The 19,641-nt window shown below is 43.2% G+C and overlaps 1 protein-coding gene across 1 annotated transcript in view; it reads right to left on the bottom strand.

Annotated features, from left to right (window-relative positions):
* The window catches only part of PIGT (phosphatidylinositol glycan anchor biosynthesis class T), a 262,746-nt gene that overhangs the window by 13,923 nt on the left and 229,182 nt on the right, over positions 1 to 19,641 (bottom strand). Inside the window, exon 11 of the mRNA XM_086932377.1 lies at positions 1,362 to 1,445. Coding sequence (XP_086788503.1) covers positions 1,362 to 1,445 — 84 coding nt within the window. The remainder of the gene's footprint in view (positions 1 to 1,361; positions 1,446 to 19,641) is intronic.

The following is a 19,641-nucleotide window of genomic DNA, read 5'->3' as shown; positions in this document are numbered from 1 at the left end:
CCCTGTTTGACAGTTGTATCCTGATCTCCTGTCATTTGGATGCGCTGTGCCTTTCTTCCTGAATAAACCTACTTTTGGATATACCACTGTTCCTGTTTACTTTACAACCCAACGTCATCGGAATCGGCATTTGTCGATAAGGTGACGGCTATGTGTCATCAGGGAACAGAATAGGGCTGGTGCCGCTGGTGGGCGCATCAGCGTGAAGTTAGATGTTGTGGAAAGTCGCATTGGCACAACCGGTGCTGGTCCGAGTCCGGGAGAGGGGGGGAAGGGGGGGAAGAAAGGCATTGCTGCTGGGGTCGGAGCCGCAGGCACGAAACCTGATGGAACCCCCACTGATCCAAGGCACGCCAGAGAGCTCAGTCCATTAAAAAATTAGGTGCATGGCCTCATAAAATTCTTTAATTTGAGTGGGGGTCACTCAGCTTTCGGAAACTCTGGGAGGCACAGAGTAGACCCAGGTACAGGTTCTGGAGAATGAGGCCTTGAATGCCAAAGTCCCTCCGGAGACTTCTTGTATATCTTGTGTCTCTTACCGGAGTTTTCCACAGGTCGTGAGTGGAACGAAGAGGACTTTGGGTTTATGGAGTGGTCCAGGGACCTTCCTCTCTACTGGGAACGAGCCTACTGAGAAGCTGGGATTGGCGTCCCCTGCAAGGCCGCAAGCAGCTTTAGGAATCTCTCCTTGGGGGCCATGGCTCGGCAGTCTGAGCACGACATGGAGTCGGGATCGCACCCCAGACACCATAGGCATACCAAATGCGGGTCCATCACTGACATGATTTGGTACAGGCGCCGCACGGTTTGAACCCTGAAGTTTTCCTCAACATGAATATCTACGCACCAAAAAAAGGGCCAGACAAAAAGTTGAAAAATCCTGTCAACAAAAACAGAGGGTAGCTCTCTTCACAGATCAGCGCTTGACTGGCGCTGAAAGAAAAGAACTGCCTTCAGCGCGCTAAGGTGGCACCTATATTGGTGATGCAGATGTCACTTCTGGCACCGATGATGTCATGCAAAACCGACCAACGCTACCTACCGGCGTGCAGGGGTATTGCTATAAGAAAAATCTTCCATATCGAGTCTGACGACTTGGAAATTAAAAGGTAAGGAATCTGCAGCTAGATGTCTCTATCAGATGAAACATCTGTGTAAATAAATACAGTTACTGTAATTGACAAATGATTAGAAAACCTGGTTAAATTAGCAACAAAGGGAGGGGAATCGTGTGGCCAATAAAAAGAGGCTAAACAGGTAGAGAGAATGTTGAGATTCTTAACGGTGAAGGCTCTGAGAAAATGCATGTATCAAGGCCATACCTCACTCACTTATCCTTTTGATATAAAAGAGAAACTCACAATGTGGCGAAGAGAGGGCTATCCTCCATGTCATCATGCTTCTCTTGGACAGTACTTGGAACCAGAGCACTGAGGGCAGAGGGGCTGTATTGAGAATACAAACAGCTTTGTGAGACCAAACTCAGGAATTAGATGTTCCAAAACATACAGCGTATCCAACTTTTGAAATTACAATGCAAGATTTTCTAACTGACATGAATAAGAATTTGTGATTCCACTACAGACAAGGAGGTGTGGAAATACTTTACATTTTCTTTACTACTCAGTGTTAACCTTCAGAAACTAAAATAAACACCAAAAAAGCAATAACAATGAGACTTGGGTAAGTAGTGGAAAGAAGCCCCCTTCGGACAGCATTCTTTGGTCACAACTGCTATTCTTACGGCGCAACTTTCTAAGAAGGCCCATGGTCTGAACTATACTCCCAAACAAATGTAACCAATTGGTATCCAGATAGGTCTTGTGGGTTTTTTTAATGTGGTAATAGCGATGCAAATCTGGCCCACTTGTTTGTTTCTAATAGCAAGCTACACAAGTGCAGAAACTGCATTTTTAATTAAATCAGCACTCTATACAGGACATGCTTAGTACCGTGTGCTAAATTAATTATGTGAGGCTACTCAACTAAGGTGATACCAGAATACGAAGGGGTTGTTTTACTATTAAATTAATCACCAGAATATGTTTTAGAAAGTACTGGCTTTAAGCTGAAACACCGCGGCCGAATTTGTTTCAACGCCAAGCCAGTACTTTGAAATACATGAATATTGTGAGTTCAAGATGCTGATCTCGGCACTAAAGGAGCGGAGTCGGTCAGCCCGAAATAGGGTTCTAGAGAAGCAATATTTTAATCTTCTATTAGCTTGGGCCCTGGTGTGGCTGTCTTGGTTTTTGCCATTTTGAGATGCTTACTTAAATTAATTTACTGTATTTTTCATGAAGGTTACCGTGACACATGATCTTTGACTGTGTTACTTTGGCTTTGTGTACCACATACTCAAAATAATGGCAAAAAAACAGTCCTTGTAAAAAAATATACTTTATTTAGACAATCAAGCCCATTAAAATTCAGAGTACAGGAAACAAAGAATCGAACAAACATAAAAGTAAAAATGACTGATGTGCAAATAAGCAGTGTCTCACAATGTGCTATCTTTAAAACTTGATTTTAAAACTCTTGGCCTATGGTTAAAGTGCAATATTGTAAAGTGCCAGACAGTACGTAAAACTATAAAAGACATGAGTGCCCGTTAATTATGCAGTGTAGACTAAGTCATAAATTGCCTCTTGTGTATTATGTTTCAGGCAGGATAAGTTGTGGTTCGTGCTTGAGTTCCCTCATACCATAGTGGGGCCATGTACTTAAAGGCCTGCCCTTGTAGGAATTTTCAGTGGCTGCGCCTGGCTGCCCACGGTATTGGGCAGGCTTCACATAGGAACCGTCCGGCTTCCAAAATAATATTCCGAACTGAGCTAATTCTTTGGTATCGCTGTGGTGTAGATTAGCGTTAGCGCCTCTTTGCATTTTTTGACCTATGCTGCAAAAAGATTGGCCTTAGGTACTTTCGCCTCTATTGTAGTAGGCCTGCGCAGCAGCATACAATGTGGGCAGCTGTTTCTGAGGGGTATTTTTCACAGCCTACATTGTCTATGCCTCTGTGTCAAGTTTTCCCAGTGCGCCTTATATTCCTAGATGGGCGTTATTAAGAGCCTAAGTGCTAGCATGCTCTTAAAGGCTTGTTTTCCAATTGCTGATTTCAAGTATGGGTGAAAATGTGTAGCTTCGTGTGATACAGAGAGTCCCTCTGCCACTCTAATATTTCTGATTTGTTTGATATTGTGTTGTCTTGAGGCCATCATGCCCTGTTTCTTTAGCTTTTTCTTTTGTTGTGCTGTGGCAATTGGGTGGTCAGTCTAATTTTCTAGATCCGTATTTAATGCTGTTCTCGCCGAGCCAAGGTACTTCGCCCACTTGCTTTTTTATCCAGAAATATTGAATTTAGTGCTCCTTGCAGGGTTTCTTTGTTTGCCCTGGTCTCAAGGTGGTGGAATTAGTGATCTTTTTTGCACTCAATGTCCATTCTCACCAATTTAAACTCAAGACGAATTACAGTACGTCGAGTGTTTTCTGGAATGCTCAATATTTTTTTGTATGTGGCTATATGGCTGCGCTCTAGTGGCTCGGTGAACCTGCCAGGGAAAGCAAGGTGGCCATAATTTATTGTTGGGAATAATTGTGCCCCTATGACTCTTCATAGCGCCTCTGCCGGATGGCTGTTTAGTTTAGATTCCTCGCCCATTTATATTTGGTCAAGTTTCCATCCAAGTTGGTATTTTTTGGTTCTATGGCCGAAAATCAGGATTTTAGATTTCTCTGTGCTCGCCTGCTGAGCATTCCGTGCATTGTATGCGTGTAGTATGTCCAGGGCCCGCCTCATCCCAATACAGGTTTGATCTAATAATGCCATAACATCTGCATATTGTATTATTGGTATTTCACCCGGGCCAATTTTGGTGGAAAGGTTTTTCCCTTCAGTAGTTCCTCACCTAGATCTGCTGTATATAGATGAAACTATGTGGGGGCGTTGACGCAACCCTGATTAAGCCTTTGTTGGTAAAGATCCTTGCCATGGTATGGGTCTGTGTTATATTGTTCCTCACCCAAGTGTTGGTCTATAGCGCTGATATTGCTGCAAGCAATTGTCTCGGTATGCTCGATCCTGCCATTTTTTTCCAGAGGATGTTACGATCAAGGGCATCAAACGCAACGCTGAGGTCTACAAAACAGGCATATAATGGTGGTGTGGTCAATTTACAAGCCTTGGCGCCCAGGTATGAGAGAGCGATGACATTGTTTATTGTGGAGGAGTTAGGCCAAAACCCTTTCTGATAAGTTGGAATGATGTTATTCTCATTGATCTAGAGTTCTAGCACATTTGCAGAGGCTTTGCTATCAATGTCCAGTAGGGCTATTAGCCTGTAGTTCTCAGGTCAAGTAGGATCACCCTTTTTGTATATAGGATGAAGGGTGGAGCCTTTCCAAGCATCAGAGATGATATATGTAGTGAGGCATTCATTGAACAGATTGAGCATCAAAGGAGCACAAAAGGTTCCATCTTCTTTGAAAAAGCCCCGGGTATCCCATTCGGCCCAGCGGCTCCATCCCCCTTGAATGCTCTCCAAGATCTTTAATCTTTCTGACTTACTTAGTGACTATTATTGGACTGTCTTCAAGGCCTTCTAATGGGTTGTCCAGTAAGAGTGCATTGATGGCCCTTGTTTTATTGGGATCTACGTATAGGTTTTTTATATGCCCCTCCCATATATTGACCGGTACAATGTTCTCCTTCCTGATCGTTATGTTTGTTAGACTGTTTACATATGCTCCTGGTCTTGCGGGGTGGTAACAAAGCATATGTGTTTCCATTGTTCCTGAGTTTGTTGTTCAAGGTTCAGGTTTTTTAAAGCTGTTTCCTTGCCTCTGTCATATTTTTTCTGTGCTGTTAGACTTCTCCTTTCTGTGTTTTGAGTCCATACGTCGGCACTTAGGTTTGTTCTCCAATAACTCCCTGTCCTTCTTCTAGTGGGCGCTACTAGTTGCTTTCTGTGATTTTGGAACAGGAGTGTTCCATGTCGTTTTTCTAGCAATGAGGTCCACTTTTCTACCAGGCTTGCTTCGTTTCTCTAGGTCGGGCACAAATAGGCTGTTTTCCAGCAAGAGCACTTATCCATGCTGGCTGGACTCCATTTGATTCTTTTTGTTAACTGGCCCACGTTCAAGAGTACAGCCTGCTAATTTGTAATTCTTGTGCGTCATTGCTCCTATGTTGATATCTATGGAAATGGGTAAGTGGTCACTCACTTCTTTGCTGGACCTTACAGGTTATTCGTCTTTTTAGCAGGTCTTTACTTAAAAAGATATAGTGTAGAGTTGATATGTCTTTGAAAGTGTGAATTGATTTGCACCCTGTGGTCCCTTCTAAATTGGCTGATCCCAGGTCAAATTCTTTGAGGCAAGCTTGTAGTAAGGTTTGTTGATGGTCGCCCTGGGTTGCCTAAGACTGGCCCATGTCTCGGGTGTTGAAGTCTCCAACCACTATGCACTTGTGCACCGGTTACTCATATAAGAATGTTTTTACTTGTTCAATGATGTTCTTTATATTTGCCCTTTTTACATCACATTGAGGATTAACTCATAAGTTGATAAGCGAGATTGTGGTGGTCCATCCCTCCAATACGAGTCCATTCATGCTATCTGTACATACCAAGAGTTGTAGGTCAATTCTTTGACTTTTATTTGCACATCCAGTTTCTCAGACATTTCTAGGCCACCCATTGGTCTACCAAACAGACTTTTTTTGTGTGCCCGGGATGTGAATTGTTTGGAACGCTAGGATCGGTATAGGGATGATCTACCATGTTTCTTGAAAGCAAAGTATGTTGCCGGAGTAAAGACACTCCAGTGTCTCTGTGTTTGCTGGGAGGGAAGACAGGCCTGCCACATTCCAGCTGATTATCTTTAGCACAGTTTGTCAGAGTTTTGTATTTTCTCCATCTTGGAGTTCGACCGCCCTTTTATTGTGAGAGCTGTGGGAAGTCAGACCAAATCAGATTGTTCCAAACAAGTGTGCGCTGTTGATTAATCCATAAGGTGATTCTCATTTCTGCTCCTTGTCAATTGAACTGTGATCTTTCTTCCCCTAATTACTGGTGTTATCTTTTGGGTCCCTTTCTGGATACTACTTGCGTCTTTGTGCTGCCCAAATGGATAATGCCTCTCTGATAGGACATGAGGATATTTTTTTCAGAGGTTGTTTTTTTAATAAATATGCCCATTCTTTGAATTGTTTACTTTCTTTAAGAATGTCCTGAACGTCAGCGTTGTCTGTCCATTCAGTTAGTGTTGATTCTCTTTGGCTGATGCAGGGTAGCACTTGAATTGCACAGAAGTCAAGTGTGCCATGATGAGGCAGGATAGGCTGGATATATTTTGTAAGAGGTACATGATGTCAGACCTGTTTAAAGTGCCCCACGTGCCTTTTGTCTTAAATTCTGGAGTGAATATTAGCCCTGTGGACGCAGTTGCTGGCAAATGTTTTTCGCTTACTCCCTTTTCTTGAGCGGTTTGTGAGTTTGATTTTCATTGTTGTTAGGCTGCCGACTTTCTGTTCTAGGGCCTTGCTCGGGTTCTGCAAATTCAGGCCTGCATAAGATATCTCTGTGCATGGTACCTTTACCAACTGTATCATGCTTATTTACTACCACAAAGCATTGAGTGTTTGAGCTTTGTGTGTGCCAGTTCTCTGCATTAGTTCTAATTTTCCAGCCCTGGCTCTGCCCTGCAACACTTTGCAAGTTATTTTGCTGTGGGCTACCATAATGTTCTCCCTGCCTGATTACTCCTGATCCTGCTACTAACTCCCCCTTTGCTGTCCCCGGTGGCATGGTAGGGCATTCTGATAACTTGTGGATTGTTTATTTGCCTGCCTTGCCCTAGATGTTACTATTCACCACCTGTGAATTTGACCTAATTTCATAATTGAATGTCTTTTGGGGCGCAGTCTGAATGTGGTTTTCCCGTGTCCCCAATGTATCCCGGTGTAGGTCTAATCCTTTATTTGCGTGTGTTTTTTTCACTTGTGGTTTTGACTCCGCTTTTTTATGTTGTAGCCTTGGTTTGCATGGTATCTTGGTCCCAATTTTTGGGAGGAAAATTGGGTAAATCTTCTCCGTCTCTGGTCTTATTTTTCCTGTCTTGTCCTCCCCTTTTTCTGAGTTATAAGATCCTGAGATTTGTGATGGTGTTTCTTTTTGTCTGTTACAAAAAGTTTGGTCTTTTTTTGTTGGCCTTATGCGCTGTTTGTAGTTTTTCTTTTGCTTGCGGGTCAGCTGTGTTGTCACAGCCATCACCCCTGTGTCTGCCTTGGTTGCCTGCTTGGCCCTTCTCTAACACTACTATTGTCGTTGGCATGTACTGGGGGCAAATCATGGTCAATGTCTTCTTCTTGACAGCATGATGAAGTCCGAATTTTGGATTGATGTGGCCTCTTGCTGGTGTTGCACAATCTCTCTCCGCTGGTTGCGTGTAATTGGTGTTCCGAATGTGCCAACACTTCTGACTGCTCTTTATCCTTCGCTGCCCCTAGCACTTGTTGCAGGATGGGATTCTCACACTGTGAGTTGCTTTTGTGTATGAGTTTGCATTGTTTTATTAATGTTCATAGGTCCGGTAGTGTGGTTAGTTTCTCAATTATAGCCTCACTCTTGTTGGTAGCTGTCACAGTGCTATCCTTATTGTTGTGTACCCAGTGATCTATTTTCATATAGAGTTGGTTCCTGGCTGTTGTACCCCTCGCCTACAACACCAAAATTGCAATCACCTGCGATGGGGTTTGCAGCTGCCTTTTAAAGCTAGTCTAGTTAAGGTTTTCAACGTCTTTTCTTTTCCTTTTCTATCATGGCAGCTTCTTCCTTGGTTCCTACCCGCTTTTCCAAAACCATTATGTTTCATGTCTTGTGAGAGTTGTTGTCACTTTTTTAGCTAACTGATTTTCTAATGGGGGCCACTTTTATTTTGGTGCCTGGGCCAATATTCTGTCTGAGTCCTATCCTTGTCACAGAACCATGCTCAGCAAAACATAATACTGAGCCCGACATGTCGTGGCCATATCCTGAATGTCCCAGACTTGCTGCTGTGATGGAAAAGCTCTGAATGCTTCAGTGTCCATGACAGCCCCTTTGACAGTAATCTTTTTTTTGGGCTCATGTGGGCATCGGCCCTTCAATGAAAAATCCATAGGAGATTAGGAGCTCGGCTGTCGTCTGAGGTGGTCTGTAACTGACAGCGGCGTGTCCTCTTGAGCAGCCAGTTTTGAGGTACTGGATTACATGTATCTCTAACCTGCCAAGATGAGCTACAGCCAAGGCCACATTAGAGATCATCTAGTGAGAGCACACAAGCCCAAACAAACTACTATCCACTCGTCCCTAGGACTCCCTCCTGTCCTAGGTCACTATAAATGCAGCAATTGTTTGGCTTGCACTTCCATACCGAATACTAAAATCTTTGAGTACAGCAACATAAAACATAAGCTTGGCTTCTTTTCCAACTGCAATTCAATCAAATGTAATTTACTGTATTCGTTGCCCTTGAAACCGGTTATACATAGGTCAAACAAAACAGAAAATCAAGGCAAGAATCTAACAGCATAAGAGCAGAATTTGTTGCAAAGTCTTCACAGCGCTTCTGGTTGAACATTTTCTGGAGAAAGGACACTCTGAAAATGAATTCACCTGGCAAATAATTGAAATTTTGAGACCACATCAAGAGGTAGCACCAACCAGATCATTTTGAATAGGCTGGAATGAAAATGGATATTCAAATGCCAATTTATCGCCTACGGACTGAACACATGGAATGTAATTCTTTGAATCCCCTTCCACCTTTTTTTTCAGCATTGTATAATTGTCATCACACAATGGAATGTACTTTGTCATATCACATGTTGAGTCTGGAACGGACTCCCGCTAGTTTGTTGTTTGTTTGAAATCCTAAGTTTTAATAATGTAATATCCTTAATCTCCGTTCCTTCATGTTTATATGTGTTCCTTCTATGTGTAATCGTTTTCTGCCTTCTTCGTAATTAAATCGTCCAGCTGTAATTCAGAATCACAATATTGCATTGACATCTAGATTTACATGAGCATCATACGTATCCAAGTAATTCATATGTAATATTGTAAGCTTGAGTCTATGTAGGTGCTCATTTCAATGATCCCACATGATTTAAAATTGTGAGCTACAGAATCCACCGTTCTGGGCTCTTTTATTAAGATTCAATCTGGGTATGACCGTGTCTACTGGTCACCAAAGGTATCCCACCTAGTATATAGAAAGTTGGGCACTAAACTCTCGTGGCTCCAACCACTCCAGCATGGGGCAGGAAGCAATTTCTTTTTGGTAAATAACCCTCAGACACTCTAGCAGTGTCATGCTTCTTCATCAGGTTCACCCTGACTCCTAGAAGTCAGGATGGGCTCAACTGTATTTCAGGGACACTTAAGAGAGACAGGCCCGGGGGTCTAATGATTGAAAATCCTCCTCCGCCTCCAGGAATCCCTTTATTAGGGGAGTCATGGGGACATTAAAAAGGAAATAAAGGGGGGTCGTCAGGAGGTAATGGTCCTGTGTCCCCAATGCCAACAAGTTTCAGCCCTATTAAATGGCCCATATGGACTTTCTTTACGACAAATGGTTCTTTAGTTAGGGTGCTTTCCTATATTTTTCAATATAGAGTGTAGAAAGCTGCACTCATGAATGGTAAATAGAATACTTATCTCCCATCCAGTACGGGATCGTTTTGAGTCTGCCCTGTTCGGTAGGTTCTAATATGTTTCAAGGGACTGTGGTTATGGGGGGGTAGCCTTGCAGTCAAACTTTCCTCAAAGGTCCTGCCCCATAGCCTCACCTACTTGGGTTTGCGTCTCCCGGCGTCTACTCATCAGAGTAGCGTCTGGTTGAGTCATTACGTACGCCCATTTGACCTATCGGATTCTGAGGCACTTTTCCCATTGCTAGGAGTTTTATTCTCTTATCCTCGTTACTCATTCTTCATTTAACATTAACATTGCTAGTTATTTTATTCTTTCCTTGTGTTTCATTCTCGAGGCTCATTCTTTCCTACATGGCAAGCCCCAATTGTTTAGTATTAATGATAACCGGAAGTGTATAAATGAATTACATCGCTAGCTTGTATTTTTTCGGGACACTCTCTGAACCTTCTTTTGTCTTTACTTTATAGATATTAGGTGCTCACACACCTGTCCTGATAAAGATCTTGAATTCTTGAGATCGAAACGTCATCAACCCCTTTACAACTAAACTCCTTATTTATTATATAAAAAGTGTCTATAAGGAGTTTCTTCTTGTTGTCAATTTGATGTAGGTTTTTAAAGTTTTTCTCACTCACCACAGCACGCTTTTTTCACTTATATGTGAGCACTGGATCTATAATCCTCTTAGAATACTGATATGAATATTGTGCAATTAATAAATTAATTGCTTAACAATGTTTGCATGTGTCCCGTCCCATACTTGCCTAAAAAACGTCATCACGCTGTAGAGTATAGGACGCATTGTCCGCTCTGCCTTTTAAGAAAATATAACGCTATCAGGATCTTTAACGCTATCAGGATCTATTGCGGTTAAATTAACCACTGTTCTCCTAAACCAACATCTTCATGAGGGGCCGAGGTGAAGCTGGAAGTGTTCTTATGCCACTATGAGTCAAAGGTAACGACTGTGGGACAGCAGGACGAGTACATTGAAATAAGAATCCTGCAAGACCAGGGACACCATCCAGTATCCACAGAAGGGAGGAGCAGAGTCAGAGTGAGCATTTTGAATTTGCCCTTCCTCAAAAAGCGATGTGGGTCCAGTACAGGCACGAGGCCTCTGATCTTCTCCAGGAAAAGAAAGTAGCACAAACAGCACCCCATGTCCCTCTCTGAGTCCAACATCTAGCATCTGCTGTTGGGCCAGGAAATTGATTTCTTGCTTCGAGATAGCCGTGCAGTCCGATGAAAATCGCTCTGGCGTGGGGGGAATAAAAAGTGGGGAAGAAATTAAAGGGAGAACGTAGCCTTTTTGAACAATTTGCAAGAACTATTGGTCTTTACGGGATGGATCTCTAGCCAGGAAGATGGTTTCACCAGCAGAACAGAAAATATAGGAGTTATTCAGGAGGCCTATCTTATCTGCAGCTTCAACCTTTTGAAGCACATCGGCTTGGAGTTGTCCAAGCTGCTCACACCAGCAGGGACAGATATCCTCCAACACTTCCTCCCCTGCTTTAGCAGCTGTGATGCAGCTCTGATTTGATCTCAGGGGCCCAAGACCAGGCAGGATGGAGCAGGATCAGATCGTTTCTCCCTGTCTAGTGATCCTTCACTTCAGACCAATAGTTCTTGAAAATTGTTCAAACAGCCTATGACCTCCCTTTCATTTCTTACCCACTTTTTATTCCACCCACACCAGAGCGATTTTCTGCGTACTGGACTGTGGCTGAGGATTATAATCCTAAAGTCTGAACTGTGGCACAACTATCTTTGATTCGCTTGGGATTTAGCCTTCTATTGGAGAAGTGTGGCTCACCGGTTAGAGGAGGCAGACCATGACGCAGAGGTCAGACCCGGGGCAAGGGTTCAATTTCCGACACGGCAGGGTCTTGAGTTCATAATGTCCACGGACTCGATAATTCTCGCCTCGGTGCCTACTCGAATCGTGGGTTCACACTCTGCAACTCTGGGCAATAGCTTGCTTAATCTCCACTACGGCCCCACCGCGATGGGATGACTGGTCTTCACCTTGGGGATGCTCAGTAGGGGTAGTTTCGCAGGGAAAGACGAGGACGGGTTCCCAAAGCAAGCGCCTTGAGACCTTATGGTGATAAGGCGCTAAATAAGAGCGTATGATTTACGATTTACGATTTATATTTAAATCGAGTCGCGTATGCTGGTTTCAACAGCACAGCCTATACAGCCGATGGTGTGCAGACCTACACACAACACATACTTTGATGTGTCCTGTCTGTCTTCAACAGTTAGGGACAGTGAGTTCCCGAGGTCCCCCAGACCAGCCTGTAAAAGTTCGCTTGCATGTGCCAAAAGGATGGGTGTACTTGCCCAGAAGGTACACTGCTTTCAAAGAGCTTAAATATAAGCTAGCTGAGGAAAACATTTTCTTTCCAAAATGCATCAATCTGTTTAGGCTCGCTATTGGAGGATATAAGGAAAAAAAAATCGGAGTTGAATTTACTCATGGATGTTTGCAACCTAACATTTTCAGGCCTTGGACATCTTGTCAAAAATATCACGGTCACCATGGACTGGCCTGTGCTGTCTGGCTACAGATAGGCTGCTCAGAAAGGCAGAGTATGGCTTAGACCAAGTGGCTATGGGTGTACGTAATGGCCAAAGTTGCTTCATTGCTAGGTGAATGGAGTTGTATAGGAGAAATTGAGCCTGTGGAGCATGTACATAGTCATGAGTTCTTCAAAAGTGAGTCATTGCTCCTGCTCATTTAAGTCACCAATTGTCGTCATGAGTGCTTCATCTCAAGTACATAAAGTATGCTCTTCCCCACCATATGCAAAAAGAACAAATGATGGATGGAATGCTGAACAAATCATTCACCCCTAGTCACAGATCTGGATTTAATCCATTGTTTTTTTTGCTCATCACGCCACCCCGGTTTGAACTCAGCCATATGCAAATAAGTCTTGACCTTGCTCCCCATGGGTATAGTCCAGCGTGAACTGGAGGGCCAGGTCCTTCCTGCATCATGGGACCAGTTTCGGGGTATCACCCCTAATCAACCAGGCTAGCTGAATCCAGTGGCACAGTGAGTGGGACCCGCATCTGAGGGAGAGGGGCCATTTAATACTAAGAAATATTGTGATCACCGTTTTCCATGGTGTACATGGCTTGAACAAGAGGATGCATCTCTAAGGGTGGACTCTGGCAGGACGAAGGTGCTGCAGTGCTAGGTGAATGGAGTTGTATAGGAGAAACTGACCCTTGTGGAGCGTGTACATAGTCATGAGAAATACAGAGATAAAACAACAAATTAGAAAGCTGCAACGTTCCCGACTCAAAACAAACACCAATCAAGACAAACTTCACCTAGAGGGTCCTTTTTCTGTGGACCTTTTTGCATCCTGGCTGAACCACCAGTTGCCCAGGTTTTTCAGCTGGAGGCCGGAGCCTCTGGCAGGTGCGACGGATGCCTTCTCACATGACTGGGCGGGGAGAAGAAATATGCATTTCCTTTCTTCACAATGAACACTCACGCATCAGCCCAGATCCAACGCCAGCAGGCGGAAGTGGTCCTGGTCACTCCGATTTGGAGGTCTCACGGTGTGGTTTCCGGTTCTACTGGAACTTTCCTGGGATTTTCCAATCCAACACCCCCAGTTTCCTCACATTCTTCTCAACCCAGATCGGCTTCCCCACCAGTTAGTACTGAAGGGCTCCCTTCTCTTGATGGCATGGCGGATTACAGGAGAGCTGAAGAGTTCCTCTCTAAAGCCAGGTCAGACAGCACGACTGAGCAGTACAAATCAGCTTGGAACCGCTGGACACTTTGGTGTCTGCAAAGGGATTTGGATCCTGTGGTCGTGGAAATCATTCAAGTTTTGCATTTTTTTGCGGATCTTGCCACTGAAGGGTAAGCGCATAAGTCTATCAACACCTTCAGGTCTGCAATTTCTGCGGGTCACTCTTCGGTGGATGGTGCACCAGTGAGGTAACACCCTTTTGTGTGTCGACTTCTCAGAAGTATTAGACTATCTATTCCTCTTGCCCCGAGAAACACAGAGCTTTAGGATGTTAACCAGGCTCTCAAACGTTTCCTTACTTGGCAACTGAACAGGTTCCTGTCTCAAAAAGAGCGTTCAACCAAAATGCAAATGCTGTTGTGCCTAGTCTCTTGCAGACAGGTATAAGATGTCTGAGCCCTGGATATAACGGACGGATTTTCTCTCCCACAGGGGTGTCTTTCACAATTTGCAGGAGGACAACATCCAATACGGGTACTATCATGTATCCAGCCTTTCCAGATTACCGAAAACTATGTGTGAGTCAATGTTTAAAGAAGTAGAAGCTCATGTCTGAGGAGTTCCGACCCCCAGGTTTGAGACAATTCTCATGGCTGTGAGGAAACCACATGCTGCAATGTCCTCTCTCACCATTGCGAGATGAGTATGATGGGTAATGCAGGAAGTAGGTATCAACCTAGTCGCCTTTGGGGCTCTTTCCACCAGAGGAGCCATGGCTTCTTAGGCATTTTCGCTGCAAGTAAGGCTAGAGGACACCAAGAATGCCCCAGATTGGTACTCAGACTCTACGTTCAAGAGATTTTACTTTAAGCCGTTGCTGAATATGGTTCATTTGGTTGTGAGCAAGCTTTGAACCAGCATAAACCTCGCCTCCGGTCCTGACATAGAATGAAAATTGTTCCAAACTAGCGTGTAGGAAAGTTTAAATTCTATTAAGGACACAGAGCCGAAGAGTTCCCACCGGGAGAGAAACGTGTTCTCCGTCTTGAATACCTCCCTGGAAAGTAAGTACAAAGTTTATGATAATTCATGGTACTAAGGTATGCTCTATGACTAGATTGTTCATGTCGGCAATCTGATCTTTAAGAATTATGTCTGTACATGAAATATAGATCCAATCCTAATGCCTATCTTTGGTCAAAGGGGCAGAAGGCACGAAGGTGGACCAGTGAGAAACAGATGAAAGCCTAGCTCCCACAATGACAGAGGAAGATCGCAGTCGAGGAAGGACTATAACAGACAACCTGGGCTCCGGATTGGCTGCTCAGATGGACTACAGATGTTTTATTATTGGTTGTGGTGGGAGGCTGCTCCCAAGGACTCATGGAACCTTTAGTTTGAAAGTTTTCTTTTAAAAAGAAGCTTAAAGATGTTTTGTCTTCGTTCTTTTCAAAAGAGATCAAAGCAGATTTGTTTTTTAAAGGATGCTAGTTAAAAAAAAGCGAAGAGATTAAAGCATAATCCTCTCCTCCGTGTCCTTAATAGAATGAAAACTTTCCTACACGATAGTTAGTAACAATTTTCATTCTTTCTTGTTTAGGGAACAGAGCAAAACACAATAAACTGGTTATAAGGGATTTGGCACATTCTAGGTATGGGGAAAATAACATTCTCTTTGGAGTGCAAAGTAGACACATTCCAAGACATTTGGTCTCCATTTCTAATCGCTTATCCATTGAATTCACAGAGCCGACCTGTCTCAAATATCACAAACTGCTACACTTAGTATCTCACTCAGCCTCAGACATAGATAACAGGAATACCTAACAATGTAGCTGGTACCCCATGCCTCAGAAGGAGCCTGCATGTGCCCATCAGATCGTTTGGATTGCATAGAGAAAGGTATGCATACTGTCTTTATGTACCATGAGTGAAAAGGAAAAGGAGTAGGAGGGGCAGGGTGGGCTACTTCTGTTTTGTACATTTCACTCTTTCTGTTCTCGTTTCTCTCTTTGTTTCTTCATATTGTTTCTCTTACATATCTGCTGCCCACCGGACTGTGGGTCGCAGGCGGCGCTTTGTGATGGCAGGCCCAATGAAAGACCTTCATCATGTTCTTTTGAGTAACATATGCCCCGTTGACCGATTTTGGAGTAACCTCTTAGGCAAACTGAATGCACTGTAAACTATACTCAGGATGGAATATTTTTGGAACACAAAAAGGAGATGCATTACGAACTTTGTAATCATGTATGCTCCATTTTCTTTGTGTGGGTCCAACATCAAATGAGGTACGACAGTTGATAAACTACTACTGCCTTTTTCCCAGATTATCCCAATACAAGGAGAGCTGGGAATAATACCAGTAGCAAAAGACCTGTTAAAGCAAGGGGTATTAAGGGAGATATAAGGTAGTGCCTGTAACATCCCTATTCCCCCAATAAAAAGGAGGATAAGGGTCCTAGGAGGGGGCAGATGTCTTAAGGTTTGTTTAGGATCTTAGAGAAATAAACCAGACTGTGACATCTACTTTTACAGTGGTACACAAGCCTGCCACAGTACTATCCAACATACTTATTGATGCTGAATACTGTTATTGATTTGAGTTCTGCCTTCTTCACCAGAACAATGCACGCTGACAGTCAATGTTCTTTTTGCCTGTCAACACAGAAAAAAATTCTAGGCGTGGGCTCAGTTGCAACACTCTAGGTATGGCAGGGTACTGCAGTCACTGGATCACTAATTTCTCATTAACGGCATTACCCTTGCAGGCTTTGACGCACACAGGCATCGCAGAACCTGTCCCATAGAGTATGGAATGTGGGAAGGCCTTCTAGCACATTAAAATAGAATTATGAGTTACCCCAGCACTCGGGCTTCCATACTATACTAAAGAATTTGTCATTTTCTGCAGCAAGAACCGAGGGTGTTAACTGGCAGACTCAACTCAAAACACTTATTGCCTAGTTGCCTTCTATTCGAGTACCTTAGACCCAGTACTGGCTGCCTCTCCATCATGCCTGCAGACTGTGGCAGCTGCTGCGGCTGCTGTGGAGAAATCTGAAAGCATTGTACTAGTGCACTAATTAATTTTATACATGCCCCGTTCCCTACCGGTATTCCTGACAACCACCAAGACACAGCACCCTACTAATGCAAAGTAAGCAGACTATGAATTGAATTTGCTTCCCCAACATATTTAAAAGATTAAACGGTGCACAACCTTGAAACCTGCCCCACTGTTGCCAAGTGTGGGGGATTAACTAATGGATGAGGATGGGGTTTATTATTTTGTGTTATCTATTGGCAATGTACTATACTTCGCCCCGACTTACAGGATACAACCCTTTTAGATTACAGACCGTGATTTGTTAATTTCTGGGGCTTGTTTGCACAATTACAAAGGCATATTACAGTCATATTATCCTATATGCCTTCCACAATGCTTGATAGAGGGGCCAGTCTGGAAAAGGTCAAAAGCGCCTAAGCTGCTGAAATAATAGCCCTCATTAAAGCTTGACACATTTCAGAGAAAGAGATGGTGAACATCTAAAGTGATATTCAATATGCATTTGGAGTGGTTCATGATTTTATTCAACTGTGAGCTATTCTAGGGTTTTTCACTTAAGCAGGTAAGGAAATACAACATGTAGCATTGCTATATGGCTTTCTGCAAGCTCTTTATTGCCTTCTCAGGTGACTACAAAGACGTGCAGCTCACACATTTGTCAAGGATTATGCATCAGTGGGAATACATTTGCTGATTCACAAACAAAGGAACTAGCAATTATGAGTACCAATTTTAAAATGTTTATAGCAATAGTAAAGATTAATGACAGCGCCTCAGAAGAAAAATGTCTAGATCCAGGTCAGGTGCAATGAACAATAACAAACAATGAATTGCAGGAGTGGGTTGCAGGAGGATGTGCAGTGGTACAGGCCACTGTTTCTACAAGGAGCTCAAATACTATGTAAAAGTTGTGGTACCTGTGTACTCTATAACATAGTTTCTTTGACCCAGGGCATTTTTTTACCACTACAAGGGCTTGCAAATGCATTTCATTTAGATGTTACCCTACAACAAGTGTTCGTGATTCCATGCATGTTTTTAAAATGGGTTGAAGCATACCCATTCTTGAACTGTGATGCTTTAATGGTTACAAATTGTCTCACTTCTGTAGCTAATACTAAGGTTTGGAGTTAAGAGAATCCCATGCTCTGATAATGGAAAACGTTTTGTTTCTATACAAAGCCTCTGCAAGGGTTTGTGGTGATGCAGAAATTCCATCGTTCCTATTGCCCACAAGCATCGGGTGCAGTGGAGAGATAAAACGGGGTGCTTAAAAACAGGCTGGGAAAATATGTAAGCATCCACCACACAATCTTCGACAAAAGCACTTCCGTTGGCTTTGATGGTTATGAGATGCAACCCTGATCGTGTCACAAACCTAAGGCAACTGGATATACTGATGGGTAGGCCTATACACATCCCAGGACATTTATCAGCACTTCCTTTGTCTATAACAGATGGCTTGGTTTACAGTACTGTAAAAGATTAACAGAAGTACTGTGCTGTCTTTATGGGAGGTTACTTCCACAATTTAGGACTGTGCACACGGTTTTCCCACCTAAAAGACAGCACCACCAGAGTGCCAAACAAGTACAAATTTTATAGGCTAAGGTCTGAAAAGCCTTCAGGTGTCCAGCCAATGGTCAGGTAGGGCCGGAAACCGAAGCACATGATGTACCGATGACCTCTGCATGCTTAGTAGCCGAGACCTCGCTAAGGCCTACCAAGAAGTGGGTATGGACTGTGGATGTACTGAGCTTCTTTGTCCCAGCTCTATTCAAAGACGGTGCTTGTCATTTTCAAGGACCACATACTAACACAGGAGACAGAAGAAAGGAAACAACAAACAACATATCTGCGAACCTACCTGCAGTTGAATATTCTGCAAAAATGGGAGGCCAATAATTATGTCACATTGTTAGAAAAGTATGTTTCCTGTGTCAGCATATCAGGTTTGGACACTTCCATCAGGTATTGAAGAGAAGATGGCTTATAGTATGTCACCACTAATGAAAGCAGGACGTTTCACCTTTTTGTGGGAAATGCTGAATGTAAGAGGTCCATATACATGCCTCATTGTGTCTATGTTGTAGGAGCTACAATGAGACAGAACGTCAAGCCAATGTGCCTCAGGGAATGGGACCATAGCCGAACAGGGATTGGTCGCATAATTGGGGAGAGGGGGGTTGGGTTCCGAGATTACAGTGAAATGGTACTTAAGGATGGACTTATAGTCACTTTTCTGCAAGAGTGATTATTGGAAAACTGTAGAAGTAGGGAATACCTGTAAGGAGAAAATTGTGCTTCCTGCTCCACCCCCTGGCTAGGAATGACACATGCATTAGTGGGATATAAAGGCATATTTTTATATTTAGCCAACTGGTCTATCTTTATCTTCTCAAGCAGGGACTGAGGACTGTTATTTATCCTTTCTCCTGCCTAGGATGTAGCACACCATTAAATTACCTGGAAGTATGGCCCAATGAAAAAAGAAGGGTGGCTGAGTGGGTCAGGACGGTCCTAGATTCCTTAAAGTGTTAATTCCACTAGTGGACACAGCAAAGTATACACTTCAAATAAATAATTCGCAGTTCTAGGGAGGAAGTCCTAGCAACATATACCTCTACTTCTCTTGTGAACATAACAATTGAGATGGTTGGTACTATAAGTATAGCTACACAGAACAGGATTACCTTGAACATAATACTAGCAAACGAAGGGGGTGTTTGTCATGACATAATATAGGAATGTTGCACTTAAATTCTGGATAAACGAGGAAATATATACAAATTAATAGGAAGCATCCATAGTAGCGCAGAAGTAATAAAGGATCTAAGGGATGGAGGATTATGCATGTGTTAATAATCTTGATTGGGTAGTTGGGAGACCTGGATTCTAGAAGCAGTGATAAAACGCCTGGGGATCCTAGTTGTCTTCCTAGTTACCCTCATAGTATTATCAAGGTGTGTTTCATCTCTACTGACATAGAAGTGTGTTTCCAAACAAAGGTCAGGCCCATACGTTGAAATGTACCCAATGTATCAGATACTGAAAAAGGTTAGAAAGGACCAGCTAATTGAAGAAGTAGAGAAGGGCATCGTGAACATAATCTAGTATTATGACGCTTTTCAGTATCGGAGGGAGGCTTGCGGAT

Source organism: Lissotriton vulgaris, chromosome 7 (assembly GCF_964263255.1).
Source record: "Lissotriton vulgaris chromosome 7, aLisVul1.2, whole genome shotgun sequence".
In the NCBI taxonomy this organism is placed as follows: Eukaryota; Metazoa; Chordata; class Amphibia; order Caudata; family Salamandridae; genus Lissotriton; species Lissotriton vulgaris.
This window is presented reverse-complemented; position numbering and strand designations above follow the sequence as displayed.